Source organism: Ochotona princeps, chromosome 10 (genome assembly GCF_030435755.1).
Source record: "Ochotona princeps isolate mOchPri1 chromosome 10, mOchPri1.hap1, whole genome shotgun sequence".
Taxonomy (NCBI): domain Eukaryota; kingdom Metazoa; phylum Chordata; class Mammalia; order Lagomorpha; family Ochotonidae; genus Ochotona; species Ochotona princeps.
Genome location: NC_080841.1, coordinates 39,332,575 through 39,353,281, shown reverse-complemented (window position 1 = coordinate 39,353,281; position 20,707 = coordinate 39,332,575). Strand labels below are relative to the sequence as shown.

At 47.5% G+C, this 20,707-nt stretch overlaps 2 protein-coding genes across 10 annotated transcripts in view; one reads left to right on the top strand and one right to left on the bottom strand.

The window, feature by feature from the left end:
- The window catches only part of URB2 (URB2 ribosome biogenesis homolog), a 164,825-nt gene extending 155,114 nt beyond the window's left edge, over nt 1-9,711 (bottom strand). For 5 of the 7 annotated variants that reach the window (XR_009246188.1, XM_058669325.1, XM_058669326.1 and 2 more), the window contains exons 1-4: nt 9,596-9,711; nt 8,237-8,376; nt 6,785-6,961; nt 1,276-4,603 (exon numbers count right to left, since the gene is read on the bottom strand). Coding sequence is in view for 6 of the 7 variants with exons in the window: in XM_058669325.1 (XP_058525308.1) it covers nt 1,276-4,603; nt 6,785-6,961; nt 8,237-8,362 (3,631 nt within the window). In the remaining variant the exon portion in view is untranslated. Of the gene's footprint in view, nt 1-1,275; nt 4,604-6,784; nt 6,962-8,236; nt 8,377-8,864; nt 9,056-9,595 lie in introns of those variants that run through there. The other 2 variants (XM_058669323.1, XM_058669327.1) reach the window with 2 other exon arrangements.
- Nucleotides 9,712-9,784: 73 nt separating this feature from the next.
- The window catches only part of TAF5L (TATA-box binding protein associated factor 5 like), a 28,628-nt gene continuing 17,705 nt past the window's right edge, over nt 9,785-20,707 (top strand). Inside the window, exon 1 of one of the 3 annotated variants that reach the window (XM_058669328.1) lies at nt 9,785-10,013. The gene's annotated coding sequence lies outside the window, so the exon portion shown is untranslated. Of the gene's footprint in view, nt 10,014-10,126; nt 10,255-10,704; nt 10,824-20,707 lie in introns of those variants that run through there. The other 2 variants (XM_058669329.1, XM_058669331.1) reach the window with 2 other exon arrangements.

Sequence of the window (20,707 nt, the reverse complement as noted above, 5' to 3'; positions counted from 1 at the left end):
ATATCATTTAAAGAAACAAAATCATTTACTTGAGACAGGAAAAACTGCCATCTGCAGGTCCACTGTTTAAATGCCTACAAGGTCTATCATGTGGAAAGCAGGGAGTAGGCAGTGGCCTATGAGTGTCAACACTTTAACACCTATCTTATTTTGTGTGTGTTTCTAGCCCTCATCTACAAGAAGGAACATCCTATACAAGTGTAATCTTGGCACATTTACTATTTTATATTGTGAATTGTTCTGCTTAACATCTCATATTTTTCCAGGCATTTTAAAAATAGTTTCAGAGTGGTTATCTTCATAGCTGTAGGGTCAACATTTTGGATATGAAGACATCAGGTCTCTCACCCCAGACTGTGTCTGATGTCCTGGTTAGCTAGCCTGGAAGAGGCACATCTGAATACGATGCTGAGGTGACAGCGTGCGTCAGCCTCTGCCCGTGAGCAGCCACTGCACTGGCCACAGCCGTGTGTGACACAGCCGTGTGTGACACACGGCAGGGCAGGGCCAACCAAGGCACAGCTCTGCACCCTCGTAATTAGTTTTGTTTCCCTAGAACTCATTCACATTTTTTTTTAAAAGATGGCAGACTTTATACCTTTTTGAAGTTAATGTCACTAAAAACAGTGATAAAAAGCCTATAAATAAGGATGAAATTATGTAAATTCTGAGATCAACACAAGCTAAACAAAACCAGAAATGGAGTCAGTTTCAAAACAATAAGCTTGGAGAAGTGGGCATTTAGCACAATGACTAGGATGCTGGAGTCCCTGGGCTCAATACTAGAACGCAGCTCCCGACTCCGGACTCCAGGAGGCAGCGGCAAGCACGGGGCTGAGCTGCGGCTCCTGGCTCTGGCCCTAGCCACTGTAGGCATTTGGAGAGGGAATGGTGGTGTTCTCTGTATCAAATAAATAAAAAATATTCAAAAAAGAAGAAATGAGACTTTAAGTGATATGTAGCAAATGCTCAAATTCCTAAGTGCCCAAGGTGCTGAGCAACAAGCCTCAAAGGCTGCCATTTACATAAAACAGGGAATGTTTTCAGGGTAACTGTTTACACTGGAAGGATGCCCAGAGTACAGGCATAGCAGCGAAGCCCTGGGCACTGGGAAGGGAGGGAGTTCTCCTAGGCCCCTGGTGCCCTGTGAACATACACATGCTCACCTCCTGCACATTCTAAAGAGGGCTGGGCAGCCACTGGGGTCTACCAGCCTGAGCTCCTTTTTACCCAAACCTCTTTAGCACAGAAGTAACTCAAGAGAAAACAACTTACCTGCAAGAACTTTGCTCACAGAATGAAACAGAGAGATAAAAACGGAATCCTTTTGAGGATGGAGTTCTGGGGCTGAAAAGAACAGAGTTAGAAACTGCAAGGCCGCCTGGAAAGACGGAGCATCTCCTGCAAGGTCTGGCAGCTCCATCAGTATCTGAGTGTAAACATCCTGGTAGAGCACAGTGTGGGCAAACAGCGCTCTACCTGGCTCTTGGGCAATCTCGGTCCCTCCGTTGCTGCACTGCTGGCTCAGGTCCACTTCCAAGAGTGTGCTGACAGCTGGGAGGAGCGCCGAGGGCAGGTGCTGGCCCCCTGGCCCTGGTGCTGAGCAGAGCTGCAGCACGGCGCCCATGTGCAGCAAGGCCTGCTGCAGCAGCTCGGGCAGTGCCGCGGAGGCCTCTTGGGTCTGCTTGCGCTCTTGGATGAAAGGCCCCAGAACTTGACACACCTTGGTTAAAGACACCAGAAGGAGTTGTCTGCCCAGAGCATTCTGTTTCTCCAACTCTTTCCGGGATGCTGTCTCTGTGTAGGGTTTGCACCCTGAGAGGAATGCAGCAATTTTTCCAAAATTGAGCACCAAGCTCAGCTTTATCTGGATGAGCATTTGCATCAGCTGCTCCAAGAACATCCCCATCACTTGGAGGAATTCCAGCCACAAGGGGTCATCCATCTCAATCAGGAGCCTACTGCTGGCTTTGAACAGCGAGGTCAGAGTGATCTCAAAAATATCACTAACGTAAATGACCTTGAGTACCAAGCGGGCGCTTCTTCCCCTTTGCAGGCAGCCAAGAAGCTGGAAGCAGGTCATCAAGAACCTGAGGACCAGAGAGGAGGAGCAAGTGTGCTCAGTGTTGGTGAGGGCCATCAGCAGTAACAGGAGGAAGTAATGCACGTGGTAGGGAGGCCCGAGGCTGTCCAGCTGCAGAGCGGAAATCACTTCCAAAGACCCCAGGAGGCTTTCTAACTGCTTGTCCTCCAGCCTGATGGGGAAGTCCCTCCTGATCAGCAAAAGTAAATTCTGGGCAATTTCTCCTCTGGATTCTACACCTTCAGCTTCCACTTTGGCAAGTCTCTTTTCCCAATGAGCCACAACCATGAGGTCTTTTTTGAAAAGCCAAGGCAGCTTCTGACTGAGAGGCGCCAGGTCTCCCTGGATACCTGAGCGCAGAATGCTAGAACATCTCTCACTCAGGCAGAGTAAGAAGACAGAATGAAGGGACTGCATTTCCGGAAAGAGAGGGCTGTGAAGGACGCCCTTGGATATTTTTCCAAGTGTAATATACGGCTCTTCATCTGCCAAGACCTTCTGGCCTTTGTTCACAGGCAACGTCCGTAACAGGACAGTGGCCAGGTGGCACACATCGTCTGGGCAAAGGTAAGACAGTACAATGGTGAGATTTGATACTATCAAGTGCCAGTGTGCTACAGGGTATGTGACTGCACTCACTGTCCCGACCTGGCCATCCCAGGAAGCCCCTGTCGTCTGATTTAAGCTTTCTCTACCGGAACCAACAATAAAAGCAGCATCAGTTTGCAAAGCCTGGAGGGCTTCCTGAGACCGGAAGCTGGTTTGCATCAGAGTCCGTCTCATTTTCTGAAGGTAGAGTTGTTCCAAGCAGTACCTCCCAAGGGAGTTGAACTGAGCTGTCAGCTTCTCTACCTCTTTCCAGTGCTGGGTTTCTACGCCTGGGAGCAACGGAGGCAGGCTTGAGGCTTTCAAAGCAGCCCCCGTTATGGCTCCAGACACGGAGCGATAGTGGCTACAGTTCAAACTAAGCATGGTGTCCACCTGAACCCAGGTGTAGGAGAGCAGGAGGGCAGAGTCACTGACCTTCTGCAGCCACAGCTCAGGTTCTGGGTCCGAGGGCTCCAGAAGGGCCAGCAGGGGCTTCACCAGTTCTTGCAGCATTCTTTCCATGGTGCACTGTGTTCGTCTGATGACAGGCAGGGGTGTGCTGCTGTCCAGGCTCTTCATGTTGAACATGATGCAGTGCAGCAGTGAGCTCAGCGACAGTGACTTCAGAGCCATGTCAACATCACTGTGCAAGCAGGGCAGGACCAGAGACTGGAACTTCTCCAGTACAAGGGCCCAGGCGTCCAGGATCTGCCCTGGCGACAGCTCCAGAAGGCATTCACGGAGCACTGCTGAGGGGCCTGAGGTCAGTGCAGGCTGCCGCAGGGCCTCAGCAGCTGGACGGCAGATCACCCCCAAGACTTCCTCAAACAACCGCGGCACCTGTCGCAGTTTGGCATAGGTCTGGAAGAGTGTGTGAATAAGTGCCTCTTGGGCTTTTTTGGTTCGAAACTCTGTTACTTCCGCATCAATCCAAGCTGATGCCAACAGGTCATCCAGATCTGGCTCCAAAATCAAATGATTCAGAGACAGCAGAATCTTGAGACAACGGAACCAGGCCGGCACAGGTGCCTGTGAATGGTTTATCAGCAGCTCGGCTAACCGGCGATAAAAGTTGAACTGAACATCTCCGTGTCGGATCTTGTCAGCAGCAATGTTATAGATATTATTGTTGGCCACTGAGCTTAGCAGCTGTTCCACAATGAGAAGTTCAGTGGTCCAATCTGATGCAGACAGGGCTGCTACCCGCTCCTCCTGCAGGTGTGAAATTCTCAAGCACCCAAAAAGCCTGGGGAGAACCTGGAAGCAGAGAAGCTGGTTTCCCTCCTTGAAGTAAGAATCAAGGAAGAGCTTATACAGCAAGGCCACTGAGTTGGCCACAACCGTGGCATGTAGGTTTGGTTCACAATCGCCAGCCTCTACCAACCTGGTAATTACAGTGTCCAGGGGAGCAAGAAGACTCTTGAGGGCTCCCATCTTCGTGTCACCTTCCTGGTGGTCCAAGAGCTCCTCTTTATAGGATGAGAGCAGCTCAGGTTGAAAAATTCCACCTCGAAGCATGGTCTCAATCTGACATCTGATGTCCCGGCTTAAGGCCTGTCGCAGCTGGCCCTGGCCAGCCTGTGTCCACGTGCCCTCGGAGAGTAAGTGCCTCAGGACCAGGCAGGGCTGGAGTAGGTGTCCCGTCACATCCCCAAAGGCACGTCTTGGGTTGACCTGCTGTTGCTGGATTAAGAGGTAATGGCCAAGGGCCAGGTGAATGACCTCAAACAACTGGGCGACAACGGCTCCCTCTAGTTGCCTACAGGCAGACTGGCAAAGCTGGTTCAGCAAGGCCACCATCAGCTCCTGTCGGGCTGTGTAGATGATAGCAAGGGCAGGTGTAGACAGGATGCCCTGGCAGCAGCTCAGGATGGCACAGATGTTTCTCTGGGATCCTGAATGAGAGAACTCAGCTATTCTCTCATGGATGACCTGAACGTTGAGAAAGAAAACTTTATCACTGATAGTAAAACTGCCTACAGAACAACAACAACAAAAACCAACAAACTCATCTTTGAGAAAGAAATACCATGTTTATCACATCATAATGAACCCTACATTGGCTTAGCGCACCAAAAGGCAAACTGGCTATTTTAACTCCTTCACACATCCATCTCCTCCCAATATAAATTCAGAAAATGATCAGTGCCTTCATAAAGTTCTGTCCACTTTTTGTAAAGCCTGGTTACGCAAGACTAAAATATGTCACTGATCACTTCATATACCCTAAACCTGCAATTCAGCTTGATATTCCCACTAAAAGAAGACAGTGTCACTTGGGCTGTGATTCTGGGTCAAAAATACATTTTTATAGCTAATTATACTTTTCTTATCAGAAAAGTCAAAGGAAAGGAAAGTGAATATCGCCAGTTTAACCTGCTATACAGCAAACCCATCATCTACCAAATGCAAACAGCAGCCATCACGAGGGCCAGACAGAGTCCTAAATTCACTCTCAGCCCAGTGACTTGCACTTATAACATGCCTCCTGAGTGTTTTGTTATCTCTACTCAAGTAACAGCTGGCCACAGCCTTTTAGAATCACTCTGGAAAAGCTGTAATGAAAGTATCAACTCCAGTGGCCAGTGTTGTAGCATGGATTAAGCCACGAGTTGAGAGACCAGCAGCATATACTGGAGCACTGGTTCAAGTTCTGGTTGTTAATGACCCCCAGGAAGGCAGCTGGCTGGACCCTTCCACTCAAGCAAGAGGGAGATCTGGACAGAGTTCCAGGCTTCTGGCTTTAGCTGGTCCATGTGGAAAGTGAAGCAGGGAACAGACAATCTCTTTCTCTCTGTCACTCTGCCTTTCAAATAAATAAATCTTAAAAACAAATAAATGAACAAACAAACCAAACAAAAAGCAAAGTCCTTAAATGTTGACTTAAGGATTACTGACTACTGACAGCATGACTACTGACCTCTATATTTTTGGCTACACAGATCCTTTTTCAGAAAGTGCAACTTACTTATAAATTACATATAAATCACAAAGGTTATAATTTAGAAATACAAATTATGAATAAAAGTTCATACAGACATCCTAAGATCCCCCCACCCCACATCCCAAAAGATATCATTCAGAGTGATTCATTTTGGTGGCTATTCATCTATTTCAAAAAAGGTCATAGCTTAGAACCTGATTTCAAGACTCATGCAAAGCCTAGGAACCTCTTCCTTCTTCCATTACTAGCTCCCACTGGTTTCTGCTTGCTTCTTCTGTACACTTGTGTGGATAACGCAGTATGGCAGCTACACAGGCTCTGTGATCAGCAGTTCTGGGTTCAAACCCCAGCTCTGCCCCTTGCCACTAAGCCTCTTGGAGCCTGACACCACTAAGCGCTCATAAGTGGTGGCTTTCATCCTAAGTAGTCACTGTCACTGAACCTCAAAACGATCAATTCATAGTTCTGACTTGAGACTTTACACCACTTTCACTCAAAAACATTTGAGGAAATTCCTATCTGCATCTTGACCTTTGATCTCCCTCCAGGCCAACACAAAGATGGAAGGGGAAAAACAATAACAACAAAGAAAATCACAGCAGCCTGGTTTGTTGGCTACTGTTCAACTAAAAAGGTAATTGGGTGACAGGCATTTGACCCAGTAGTTAAGACAGACGCTGACATTCCGTATCAGAGTGACTGGGATCAAAAACCTATCTCCACCTCAGTTTTTGTTCCCTGCTAATGTGGACCCCAGGAGACAGCTGTGATGGCCTGCAGAACTGGATTGGGCTCCAGCTCCTAGTATGAACCTAGCCCAACCCTAACTTGCAGACATTCAAGGAGTAAACCAGTGGATGACAGGGTACATGCGTGTACACACACACACACACACACACACACTCTACCTCTCCAATAAATCTAAAAAAAATTATAAAGGTAATAGAATATATTAGAAATTGAGCTTTTCTTGAATATTAAATCACCAAGTGCTAAGCAGTTTAGAACATACAAGACACAATTCTTCTTACCATTCTAACATTATCACTTCCTTCTCCTTTCTCTGCCTTGATAGCTCCAGTACTCCAGATAACTGACCCTAAAACAAACATGCTCCAGCATTCAGAGAAAATGAAGAGCTGCAGCACAGCACAAAAAGAGCGGATTACCTTGATCAGGGAAATCTGAAGGCTAATAGTCTTGCCATTCTTCAGCAGATCTTGCAGTTTTCTGCTATGTAGAATGTTGTCTACATAGACCCAAAGCCTTTCAACAATATCTTCCTTCAATTCAAGTTTCTTCTTATAAAATGCCACCAACGACTGTCTCGCCCAATCAAGTAATACCTAAATTTGAAGGAAACACAGTCTGCAAACCAACCTCTTTTACAAGAAAATGGTGATCATAATTGGGACATTCCAGCCACAATCAAATCTAACTGCTAGGAAAAAGTTCTGTAGAACTTACCTTCAGTAACACTACCTGAATATTTTGGTAACTTAAAATGCCTATAATTAAGGGATAAAAGGGGTTAAAAAAAAAAAGCACTAATTCTGTTTTCAACTAAGACCAAAAAAAAAAAAAAAAAAAAATTCAGGAGAGACTAACATGCCTTATTCTCATTTCTGAAGTCTCATCATATTTTTTAAAAACATTTTTTTATTTATTTGTAAGAGTTACAAGGAGAGAGATGAAGAAAGAGATCTTCCATTTGTTCCACTCCCCAAATGGCAGCAATGGCTGGAGGTGGTCCAAAGCCAGAAGCCAGGAGCTTCTTCCAATCTCCCAAGTGGTTCCAGCGGCTCAAGCACTAGGACCATTCCTCTGCTATCTTCCCAGACACATTAGTAGAGAACTGAATAGAAGTGGAGCAGCTAGGATTTGACCTACACGGGTCACCAGCCCTGCAGAAGTGGCCTTATGCACTATGCTATGGCGCCATCCTACTAAGTTACATCATAGATTAAAAAATCAAAAGCATGGGGTGCCATTGACATTGGTCCAGATAAAGCCACTGTCTGCAACAAACTGGCTGCCAGGCCTTTCCGGTCTTGCACCGGCCAGCACTGGCGAGGTGACCAGCAAGCTGCCAGGCCAGTGTAGACACCACCAAGGCTCTCAGCTCCCCCGCCTGATACGTTCTGTGCTGCCTTCTTAAACACCAGCAGGGGGATGTAGGCTAATCATCAGTGCTCAGTTATTAGCTTCCCTTTTTAACCAGATGAGCTTCCGAAACATCAACAAAGTACACTTTCTTGGTGCCTAGCCTATTTCCAGAATGCCTTTACACAAACACACTGCTCCACTTCCTAAGCTTGATGGTCAAAGGCCAAAGATTTCTAACAAAGCAGCACCAAGCAGCATTGATGTGGCTTCCCAAATAATACAATATACTTCCCAACAGAAAAAAAAATGCTAAAAAGGTTTCACAACACAAATATTTAAGGAATGATATAACTGACTGAAGATCACCTCCGCTCCCCCGCCAACTGGTATTAGCTTTAATTCCTTACAATGTTTCCTCTCCAACCTTTTCTCTAGGCTTTCTCTTCTCCCTTTGCCAACAAATAATCAATACAAGTGACAATTATCTTAGATTGCAAATTCCACATTTGACTTACTTGTTCTTTATTTGGAAGAAAGCACTGGTGGGAAACCCAAGCAAAGTGAGCCAGTTTCAGTTTATCTTCCCAGGAAGTTGTCTTGCTCTTAAGCTTCAGGGAAATGCCAGAATAAATAGCAGCCATCTTTAACACTTAATCTACAATTAAAAGCAATGTGAAAAATATAAGGTCAGACTGAACAGTGCCAACAAAAAAATGCATTACACTGTTATTAGTAATTACTTTATTATCTTTCAGTCTCCATTTCTTTCAATATCTGTCTTATGGAATTAAAATTGACAAAATCGTCCAGAAAAGCCTACACATACAGTATTGCCTGATGCCACACATCAAAGATGCCACACTCCCACTCCTGCTCTTTTCAAACACCATCTTCACAGAGCTCAGAGTGACAAGACGTGCAATGTCAAACATCGGCTTCGTCGTGCCGTCACTGGGACGTGGTCTGCAATGCACACAGTAAGTTTCCGCACCTATTCTCTAAAGCAGTCATACAAAATAAGCAACAGGACGAAGTGTATTCACGCAACCCCCCCAATACCATCATTTCAGCTCCCACAGAAACTTCCCGCTTTAACTTAATTTTTATCCATTCACACAGGCATGAATTTACAAAGATACCCACTGCTTTCAACGAGGGAATACAGAAAAGACTAGGCAAAGATTAAAATTGCGAGTAACAGAAGAAAGTTTCTAGGGATGACTATAAAACTGCGGTGAACACGGTTTGGGGTTTCCTTAAGTCATGGTACAAGGAGAAAACAGCAAAAGAATGTGCCTTACTGAAGGCTGGATCACCTGCTCTTTTCCTGAATGCTCAAACTTTAACTTAGTTAACTTTCTTAAACCCGGGTAGGGACCCAGGCCAAGCCCATCCCATCCCCAAGCACCTGCAGCCACGTTGGGGGGGGCAAAAGCGTATCAGGGGATGGAAGATTCTCTCTCTCTGCCCTTCTAGTAAAAACAACTTTTAAAAAAGGATAGTCATCACAGCGGTTACAAAGTGCCTAGCAAGCGCTTGCCGGAGGGGGTTACAAAGTCCCCAAGGAACCCTCGGTGAGGCGCACCAACATTCCATCTTCCCCGCGCTCCAGGGTATCCACTACTAGGCGTGGGGCGGAGAGCACAAGCCCTACGGGCACTCGCGTCAACGGGCAGCCGCCGGTCAGGACGCCCAGAGCCGGTGGCCGGCGGAGAGCTCCCCAGGGTGGCCGGCCCGGCAGGGGCTCGCCGCTCAACTCGCCCCACAGAGAGGCCTCGAGTCTCAGTCCTCCGCGCACGACCGGGACGCGGCGCAGGCAGGAGGCCAGGCCCGCAGCCCCGGCCCGGGGAGCTGACGGACGGTCAGCACCTCACCTGCAGGCCCGCTCCGTCCAGGTAGCAGCCAGCAGCCGCCTCAGCCAGCGCGGGTGCCCACACCCCCCACCACGTGGGCTCAGCCTCTCCGCTCCTTCCGCCCGACGCCGCCGGCGCGACGGGGCGGGGCGGCGCGCACGCCAGGCATCGCCAGCCGAACGCCGAGGAGCCTCGCCCATTGGCGGAGACGGTTGCGCGTCGGGAGGCCCGAGCGGCCCAGCCCGTGGCCCGCTCCGTGTCAGGCAGTCATGGAGCGGCTGCCTGGAGTCGCCGCCGCGGGGGTGGCCGGGCGCGGGGCGCGCGGTCCCGGCTGAGCCGGCAGCCGTCGGAGCGAGGCCCCCTGTGAGAGAGACGACGGAGGCGGAAGCAACGCGACCCCACAGGCGGCGGCGGGAGCCGGGGCCGCCTGGGATGTTCAGTGAGTGCACGGGGGGCGCGCGGGCGGGCGGGGGCGCGCGCGGACGAGGGCGCGCGCGGCTCCCGCCGGCGGGCGGTGGGGGTGGGGCGCGGGTGGGGGCGGGGCGGCGGGCCGGCTGTGCGCGGGCGCGGCGGACGCGCCTCTCCGCGCTCGGCCTCCCGAGTCCCCAGGCGGCGGCCGGCGCGGCGTGGCCCGCAGTGGGCAGGCGCACCTGGAAGGGGCCGCGCGTTCCTGCCTTTGGGTTGGTTGTGCCGCTAGGCTTGCGGGGTCGGGCAGCGAGGTGGAGTAGGAAGCGGGGGAGGTGGAGGGTGGCGCCCACGAGGCGCGCGACAGCCGGGCGTGGGGAAAGCGCCGGGTCTTTTTCTCGCTGAAGGGGGGGGGGAGGCAACGCCTTTTGGGGCCAACTCCGGAGGAAAACTTCGCACGTGGTGACCCGTGCGTGGGAGGGTGTGGAGGCGACCTCCGCGAGAAACGCGCACGAGCTGGAGGGAGTCCGGCTGCTGGTCGGGGGGATGTCCGCCTGCTAGCCGGCCTTTGGGGACTCCGCACCCCCTGACAGCGAGGTAGGGTTGGGTGCGCGTCAGGGAAGCTGAGTGGTTTGCCACCTCGAAGAGCTCTCCAGCTCTTTGAGAACGCATTGGGGAGGCTAGGCGTGAGTCCGGACAGTCCGGAGATGCTTCGAGACCAGAGTGTCATTTTAGACGCAGTGCAAGTGGAATACCAGGAACGCTGTAGGCAGATCTCGCACCTGTGAAAGTCCTTACTGTTAGCCCTGCGGGTCCGCCAGCTCTAGGGTTCTGGGACCAAAAGGTAAGTCCTGTGCCTGCAACTCTGACCTTGCAGTTGGAATGGTAACTCCCGCGCTCCAGCGGTTGGGTGCTGTGTTGAGAGAGCAGTGAGGGCGGAGTTTGTCTCCTGCTTAGGCGGCACAGGTGTTCTGTACACCTGGAATGTTAAAGCTAGAATACCGCAAGGTGGACTTGCCTTGTCATCAGTAATTCTTTAGATTAGTACATTTGGGGATAGTTTCATTTTTTTCTGCCCCTAAGTGTGAGTTTTATGTGTGTGAAACTAGGTGAAGGCCCTACTTAATGAACTGCTGAATAACTTTTGTTTTGTGTAGATTGTGTTCCCACCCATGGGGAAAGGCAGGGGGTTTTGTTTTGCCCGTTGTGCTTGAGCTGGAAAGGGAACCTTAGGGATCATCTTGGGAGCCAGCATTCTCCAGTGGACAGCGCCAGAAGTCACACTCCCAGCCACCGTGGCATGCGAGGTCACCTCCTCAGGTGGTCATTGTTCCTGTCATTTCATCCAACAAGCATCTGATGAGTATTTTCCATGAAGTCACATGGGGACTATAGAATCCCGGAAGCATCTAGGTACTGTAAGGGGGCAGAACGCAGAGCCTGGGACCAGATGGCGTGCGTCTCCACCTTGGTGCTGTGTGGCTGTGGGTGGCTTTTCTGACTGCTTTCCCATTGGAAGACTTCCCCGTCCCAGGGTCGTTGGGAATTCAAGGGGCTCATCCGTGTGAAGCTGTAGAGCAGGATCTTACCCTCCGTTGACGTTAAGTGTTGGGTGTGTGGTGACAGGAAACAGACCAGAGTGGCATACACCATGGTAGAGATTTGTTCCTTGGTTTGGTGAGTGAGCTTTCCCCTGTGATTAAGGAAGCTGGGGAAGGAAAAGATGGCTGGGAAGCCAGAGGAGGTTTCGCCAGTGCAGGTTGGAGAGCCGGTGTTTGGGTGCCTTCACCAAATGGCTGGGCCTTGTCCAAAGCTGCAGGGATGAGAGGATGGGCTAAGTGGGGAGAACTTAGGATTGGTGCAGTTAGCTGAATAAAGACAGATCATAATAACCTTGATATGGGGCCCACGCAATAGCCAGTGGCTAAAGTCCTTGCCTTGCATGCATTGGGATCCCATAAGGGTGCCAGTTCGTGTCCTAGCAGTTCCACTTTCCAGCCAGCTCCCTGCTTGTGGCCTGGGAGAGCAGTGGAGGACAATCTAAAGCCTTGGGACCCTGCACCTGCATGGGCAACCTGTAAGAAATTCCTGGCTCCTGGCTTTGGATCAGCTCAGCTCTGGCCCTGGCAGCCTCTTGAGGAGTAGTGAACCAGTGGACGAAGATCTGTCTCTCTGTCTCTCCTTCTCTGTAAAATCGGACTTTCCAATAAAAATAAATATTTTTTTAAATAAGTTAAATAAAATAATAACAGGATTATTTCCCTTCATTTTAAGAAAATAGAACTAATATAACCTTGACATGAATGGTAGGGATGCTATTTTATCCTGCACACAAGTAGAGGTAGTAGAAAGTGTTTTTGTTGTTGTTGTTCTAAGATTTATTTATTTTATTTGAATGTCAGAGTTACATAGAGACATTGATCTTCCATATTCTGGTCCATTCCCCACATGGCCTCAGTGGCCAGGGGTCAGGCCAAGGCCAGGAGCTTCTTTCTGGCCTCTCCCACAGGATGGCAGGGGCCCAAAAGCTTTAGCCATCTTCCACTGTTTTTCTGAGGCCATCAGCAGAGAGCTAGATCGAAGTAGAGCTGTCAGTTCACAAACCAGTGCCCACATGGTATGCTGGTGTCACAGGTGGGCTGATTTACTGCTCTGCTGCAATGCCAGCCCCTGTAGGAAGTTTTCTAGCTGAGGCCGGTTGGCATCAGATTAGCTCTTGGGGAAGATAGTGCCTGTGGTAGTGTGGTAGTCTGTTGAAAGCAGGGGAGGCCCCTCTGTTCCAGCAGGCTGTGACTCCAAAAGGCAAATGACAGCTTAGGGAGCACATTCAGAAGGCCAGAAGAAGCCGGTGGACGATTCCAGGCAGTGTGGACTGCACATGCCTGACTGTAAGGCAACCTTTCCCCAGAAGTCTCCCTTGAGGCTGCCTGCATTGAGACTCCCCCACTATAGAACACACTAAGTTGCTGTATTTTGGAGCAACAAGGTGCTGCTTAGGAAGGACAGATAGAATCAATACTACTTTGGCTGATAACAATTTGGGATATTTGGTCAATCCATCTTACAAAAACAGTTACACAAAACAGATAAGGTGGTTATTCCCAGGCTGTTACCTCACAAACTGCAGTGTTAGATGCTGTTAGCAGCAGCATTGCAGAATAAGGGAGGGAATCAATATAGCAAGTGATGAATGAAAAAGTTCTACCCACCTGTGTGGGTGTTGCTCTTTAGGGTTGAGACTCCAGCCAGAGCATCTTGTGTGGAGGGAGAGAGGCTCTGTTGTAACCGACTTGGTGGATGAGGAGGAAAATGTGATTTGATGATTCGTAGTTAATTAATCCATAGTCCCTGGTGTTTAAGATATGTGTGGAGAATGGCACAGAATTGTTTGATGTACCTAAATATCACCTTATATGTATTTGTAATATGAAAATAAGTTAAATGTTGTAACTAGACATTTGACTGTCATCAGTCATAAATTTCAAAAAATTTAAGTTGACAGTGAGAGAAGGTGAGGCAGAGATCTTTGATCTGCAGGTTTACTCCACAAATGGTCATAACAGCCGGAGCTGAGCCAGGAGATTTCTCTAGGTCTCCCATGTGAGTGCCAGGCCCAAGCACCTGGGCCATCCTTCTCTGCCTTCCCAAGCTCGAAGTCAGGGACCTGGATAAGAAGTGGAGCAAGAGAGATATGAACCATCTCTGCAGGCAAAGGACCAACTAGCTGCACCACAGTGTCAGCCCCCTGTGTTTGTATCTTACTGGCTTTACCCTGTTGGCAGTGATAAAAGGCAGTTTGTGTTTTTTTTTTAAAAAAGACTTACTTTTGGAGGTTTTGTAATAGTAACTGGAAGTGTTTTGCAGCACTTAGTAAATTTAGAAAATTTCTCTAAAACATTTACTTACTTAAAAGGCAGAGTTTCTGCTGGCATGGTGGCTCGATGGCTAAATCATCACCTTGCATATGCTTGGGTCCCATGTGGATGCCAGTTCATGTCCTGGCTGCTCTACTTGCCATCTAGCTCTCTACTTACTGCCTGGGAAAGCAGTAGAGGACGGCCCAAAGCTGAGCTGATCCGAAGCCAGGACCTTCTTCCAGGTCTCCCACGTAGGCGGCAGATCTTTGCCTCTGTCTCTCCTGCTCTCTTTAAATCTGTTCTGCCTTTCCAATAAAAATAAACAAATCTTTAAAATAAAAGAAAGGCAGAGTTGCAAGAGTAGGAGAGAAAGAGAGAGATCTTCCTTAACTGCTGGTTTGCTCTCCAAAATGGCCATAATAACCAGAGCTGGACCCTTCTGAAGCCAGGGGCTTCTTCCAGCTCTCGCATGGGTTCAGGGCCCAACCAAGCATTTGGGTCTTCTTGCACTGTTTTCCCAGGCACATAAGCAGGGAGCAAGATTGGAACTGGAGCAGTCAGGACTTGGACCTGTGCCCATGGGGGATGCCAGTGCCACAGACAATGGCTTTTTCCACTGTGTCTCAGTGCTGGCCCTTATAAAATTAAATTTTTAAGCTAAGATGCTGATGCTTTAGTTTCACAAAGTAATATCATTCTATAAAACTGTTGTCCAGTGATAGTAACTGTTGGCCACTTGGCCACATGTGGCTGCTTAAGTTTGAACAATTCAGTTCCTCATTTGCACTGTCCATATGGTAATTGCTCAATAATCTTATGTGTTTGAAGCAGGCTTAGAACACTTTCCACATTGCCTGAAGGTCCCTTGAACAGTAACACAGCAGAGTGGCACATAGATCATAACACTCTGACACATGCACACTTATACAAACACATTTTGCTGTCATTAAAGCATCTCTGAAACCTTATTTTCTGCACTAAAATTTTAAAAGTTTATTTTATTTTTAGTTAAAAGGCTAAGTGAGAGGGAGAGAGATCTTCCATCCACTGGTTCATTCCCCAGGTGTCCTTAACAGCCGAGGCTGAGTCAGGCTGAAGCTAAAGACCAGACCTCAGTCAGAGTCGCCAAGCGATGGGCAGGTACCCAGACACTTGTGCCGTCATCCCCTGCCTCCCCACAGTGAGTATCCGCAGGCAGCTGAAGCAGGGGCAGAGCAGCCAGTCCTTCAGGATAGGGTGTCCTGGCAGCATCTGAGCTGCTGGGCCAAAGGCTGTCCCCAGTGGCTGCGTTTGAATTTAGCTTTAGGAGTGCTAAGAATGGGAAGCATTCTCCATCATTCCCCTGAGAGTAAGCATGGGAGGTGGTTTCTATCTGCAGTGATGTTAGCAAGTAGAGGTAATGCGAACATTTTCTGTGGTCAAGCACAATAATAATGTAGCTGTGCAGTCTGTAGATTATGCCTTTTTCTAACGTTTTCCAGATTCTATGTAAGAGCAGTTTTTTAATAAAAGCAGTTTTTACGTGGCATGCAAACATTTCAGTAGGAATCGAGTATTTGTTGGCTTTTGGGTTCATAGACATCCAAAAAGACCATGAGCCTACAGTAAACTATTGGGAATTTCAAGCAGAAGCTAGAGAGCACTCACTTTATGAATATGTGACTTTTAAAGGTAAGAGAAGCCCTGTCCATAGACAAGTCTCCATCTGCTTGAGGAGACTGAGAACAGTAATGGCAAGGTGGTGATGGTGTTAGGTCTGAGAGGAACACCGCATTTGTCATTTGCTCTGGCTGCATTCTGAAGATTGATTAGACTGGAAGCATATCAGAATAACCCAGTGGAGAAGTTCAGGAGCAGCCATGAAAATAGGAAGCAGGGATGGTTCCAGTGAACTAGCTAGCCACTCGAACACATAAGGGAAAAGTGTCATTCCAAGTAAGAGTTGATGGGCCCTTAGAAGTAAGAGAGAAAATATGATGGCTGAGTTTTTTTTGCTTTAACAATGGAAAGTGGCATTTACCTCACTGGGAAAATTAGGAGACATTCTGAGGGAAGCTAAGTTCTGTTGTGAGCACACTGAAGTCTCAGTGACAGAATCTTGTTAATGTGTTGAGCTTCAGGACAGTATTCTGCCCAGAGGCCATCAAGGTGTGACAGTTGTAGAGAAGTTGAAGTCTGAGGAGCAGACAGAGTGGAGTGAGGAGAGCCAGAAGACAGACTCCCAGAGGGAGAGCACAGTTCATGAGAGGGAATGTGTTCTGCACTGTCCAGTGCAGCTGACAGCCCAGGAGGGATGGTGCTGATGAGGGACCTCCCTTGGAATTACAGGTCTCTGCTATCATCTCCAGAGGTCAGAGCATAGCGAGCTCACCCAGCTGTTGGGGGAAAGCACTTTCTCCAGTTTCATGGTTTCCACACAGTCCCTGCCACCAGAAACCCTGGTTCTGCATTGCATCCTGAGCCCTGCCATGGATTGTGTTCATCAGTGTGCCATTTTGTTTCTTGGGACATCATGGGAAAGAGCAGAACTTCTGGTCAAGTGTATTTCTATCAAACTAAATGAGAAAGGCTTTCATAATTTTAAAATTACATGAAGTGAAACTGAATATGGCTCATTTATTTTTCAGCTGTGGTTTCTATTTTCAGAAAGCTAGTTGAATATAGTTTTCATTGTGATCTACAACCATTTATACTATTTTTTTGTGTAATTTATTTACTTATTTTATGATATAATTCCATAGGCTCTGGGAATTTTCCCTCTTCCCTGCCCTAACCATTTATACTATTGCAAGTTGGAAAGAGAATACCTAGTAGGTGTTTTCCATGATATCTCATAAAAGTGCAAAATAATTTTTATCTACTTTTAAGGATAAAAAGAAACAGCCAGCTCTCTGAAGGCTAGGTTGGGGAGCTGATGGGAGTGTGATGTGTTTTTTTTTTTTTTTTTTTTTAAGATTTATTCAGTTTATTACAAAGTCAGATATACAGAGAGGAGGAGAGACAGAGAGGAAGATCTTCCGTCTGATGATTCACTCCCCAAGTGAGCCGCAACGGGCCGGTGCGCGCTGATCCAATGCCAGGAACCAGGAACCTCTTCCGGGTCTCGCACGCGGGTGTAGGGTCCCAAAGCATTGGGCCGTTCTCGACTGCTTTCCCAGGCCAGAAGCAGGGAGCTGGATGGGAAGTGGAGCTGCCGGGATTAGAACCGGCACCCATATGGGATCCCGGTGTGTTCAAGGCGAGAACTTTAGCAGCTAGGCCACGCCGCCGGGCCCGATGTGTTTTTTTTTTTTAATTTAAGATTTATTCTTACTGGAAAGGCACATTTATAGAGAGAAGGAGAGATAGAAAAAAATCTTCCATCCACTGGTTCACTCTAAGTGGCTGCAGTGATCAGAGCTGAGCTGATCCAAAGCCAGGAGCCAGGAATTTCTTCCAGGTCTCCTATGCAGGTGCAGGGTCCCGAGGCTTTAGGCCATTCTCCACTGCTTTCCCAGGCCAAGCAGGGAGCTGGACGGGAAGGGGAGCAATTGGAACACAAACCAGCACCTATGTGGTATTCTGGCGCATGCCAGGGGAGGATTTAGGCATTGAGCTATCACTCTAGGCCCAAGGTCACAGTGTTAATCTCACGTTTATTGTCCCAAAGAGATTTAACTCTAGTTCCAGTTTTTTTGTTTGTTTGTTTGTTTCTTCTGTCCATTTGTGGATATTAGTACTCTGAAAAATCACCTGAAGATGTTGTGGTAGAGAGGGTAAGGGGGATGATTTCTCTAAGGAGCTCTTGATTGGTGGATTCTCACTTGAAATATATGTGCCTGGGTCTAAAATCCAGCCAGGTTGGTGTGGTTCTAGAAGTTACTGCAGAATCCCTGTGCTTGGATGTTTGTTCCTACAGGCAACTCCTGTCCCATCCTTAGGCAAAGATAAGGAAATCCATTGCATAAATGGTGGTTTGGATTCAGAGAAACTGCCATTTAGGGCAAAAAAATTGGGCACATTCATTAGAATCAGTATTTGCAAATCAGGCTGTAGCAATCCTGAGTATGGTTAGGTTTCTTTGTTTTGTTTTGGGTGTGTTTGTTTTATTGAAAAAGCAGATCTACAGAAAGAAAGAGAGAGAGATCTTCTGTCTGCTGGTTCACTGCCCAAGTGGCCACAACAGCTAGAACTGAGCTGATTTGAAACCAGGAGCTTCTTCCAGATCTACCATCTGGGTGTGGGGTCCCAAGGCTTTGGGCCGTTCTCTACTGCTTTCACAGCAGGGAATTAGATGGAAAGTGGAGCAGCTAGGACATGAACTGGCACCCACATGAATGTCATAATACACTTATATAGCAGAGTAAAACCTAATGCAAGCTAGGATTTAGCCAGTAGGTTACCACACTGGGCCCCTGGCCAGATTTTCTTCCTTTTGTCTGTCTGTCTCTCTGTGTGTGTGTGTGTGTGTGTGTGTGTGTGTGTGTGTCCTTAGGCACGTGTATATGTTGTCCCCCCTTTGAGCACGTTGGGTTATCTTTGGGTCTTTTCTTCCTAATGGTCATGTGTCTCTCACATGCAAGGATTTTGCCTACCAAGTGAAAAAATCTCTTAACTCTTATTTTTTATGATACAGTTCCTTAGGCTCAAAGATTTTCACCCTCCCCATTTCCTCTCCCCTCCCAAGTGTTTTCCCCATATTATTACGGTAGTATAGCCATTCAGCAAGTCAGAAATCCATCATTCTGCTATTTAAGTGTATCATGACATTGTAGGTATGGAGAATGGCTGAGTCTGCATCCTATTGTCAAGATGCACTAAACAGTTTCTTTGGGAGTCCATCTTTTATTTAGGAGTAGAGATGTGTACTGCAATGTGTGTTCATTTCTCAGTATGCTCCTCTCCATTATACAGTTCCTCTAGATGAATATATGTATATACATGTTTTCCTGTAGGTCTGTTGATCTTGTATTTTGCATGAACATTGCCTTTTATCAAAGAGAATATGTGATATGTTTCCTTTGGGAGTGGCTTATTTCACTGTTTAACTCCCTTCTAACTCAGATGTCATGGACACTCTGGGCAGAAAGATACTGGAAGAAATTTTCAAGGGTTTTAGTCTCAGTTCAAATAAAGCTGCTTTGAGAGTCTGGAGACAAGGAATATGTGAAGTAAGAGTAAAAGCTTTAGCAAGCAGTTGGGGCAGGGGTGCGATGGAGGAGGAGGGAGGCTGTTTGAATGCTCTATCTTGCTCTCAAAAATATCAGTAGGTCAGGATCTCCAGGGCTGCAGTTATTTGGTTTTGTTTTGTTTTTCTTGTACTCTCTTTTTTTTTGAAATTATTTTATGATAAAGTCCCATAGGCTCTGGGATTTCCTCCCCCCACTGATTTCCCCTTTATTATTAGAATGTGTAGTCCTTCATGAACAGTCAGAAGTCCCTCATTCCGCTATATAAGTGTATCCTGACATTGTAGATACAGATAGGGCAGAGATTCTAGTGTCCTATTGTCAGGATATATTTAGTAGTTTCATTGGGAGTCCATCTCTGATTTGGATGTAGAGGTACATGCTGTGCTGTGTCTTCACATCCAGATATGATGGTCTCTGTTACACTTTTACTATACATCCCCTTAGATTAAAAAAAGAAAAACCCTAAGACAAAATACAGCAGGAAGAAAAATAATAAATTTACAGCAACATGAATGACCAATGTGTTGCTAAAATGATGAAAAAATTGAAAAATCTTGAAGAAAACATTTCTACCACATGACCCATGTGGGATTGAAGAAATCAGTAGGAGACTTACACGGAGGAGTGCACCGCATGCCCAGATGCGCAGGAGGGTGTGGCAGTCCATTGGAGCCTGCAGAGGACACCTGGTACCATAGCAGAGGAAGGAGGGCAGAACAAACTGGTCAGCTACCGTAGCCAAGTGGTGACAGCAAACACCTGGGTGAATGGAGTCCCTAAGGTGAACTAAGTCAGCCAATGGACTGCTTGAACAGAATCCTCAGTATGCTCCACGTCGGGGTACTATGATAACATCAGGTGGTCCTTGCCCATTCATGGTTACTGAGATGGTTAGGAGGCTGGGTGTGACTCTCCCCTTAACTCCCTCTCTCCCCTGGAAACAGGAAAAAGAAAAAAAAATGTTTGGAAACAAGGGTCTCACCCAATTTTCCCTAATCCTCAATCCTTCCCACCCTAATCAACTTTGTAAACATCATCAAAACTAAAATGATTTCAACTTTCTGCTCTTTATGTGGGTCATGATAGTGTTGGTATAGACAATGGCATAAAGTCTTTGTTGTCTATGTATATTAAGACGTTTCATTGAGAGTCTACTTTTATTCTATAGTAAAGATGCATTGTGTCGATTTTCTTTGATTCCTGGTACTGTGGTCTCCATTACCTCCTTTATTTGTGGTGGTATATGTGAGTGGTTTGTTGTTGTTGTTGTTGTTAAAGATTTATTTATTTTTTATTGATACACAGAGAGGAGGAGAGACAGAGAAGAAGATCTTCCATCCAATGATTCATTCCCCAAGTGACTGCAACGGTCAGTGCTGCACCGATCCAGAGCCAGGAACCAGGAACTTCCTCCAGGTCTCCCACACAGGTGCAGGGTCCCAAGGCTTTGGGTCGTCCTCAACTGCTTTCCCTGGCCACAAGCAGGGAGCTGGATGAGAAGTGGGGCCGCCAGGATTAGAACTGGTGCCCGTATGGGATCCTGGAGCGTTCAAGGCAAGGACTTTAGCCACTAGGCTACCATGCTGGGCCCATATGTGTATGTGTGTGTTACATTTATTTTTTGTTTTCTATTTTTGGTGGGGGTTGTCCTATGTTAGAATGAACATGTAATATTTGTCATTTCGGGATTGGCTCATTTC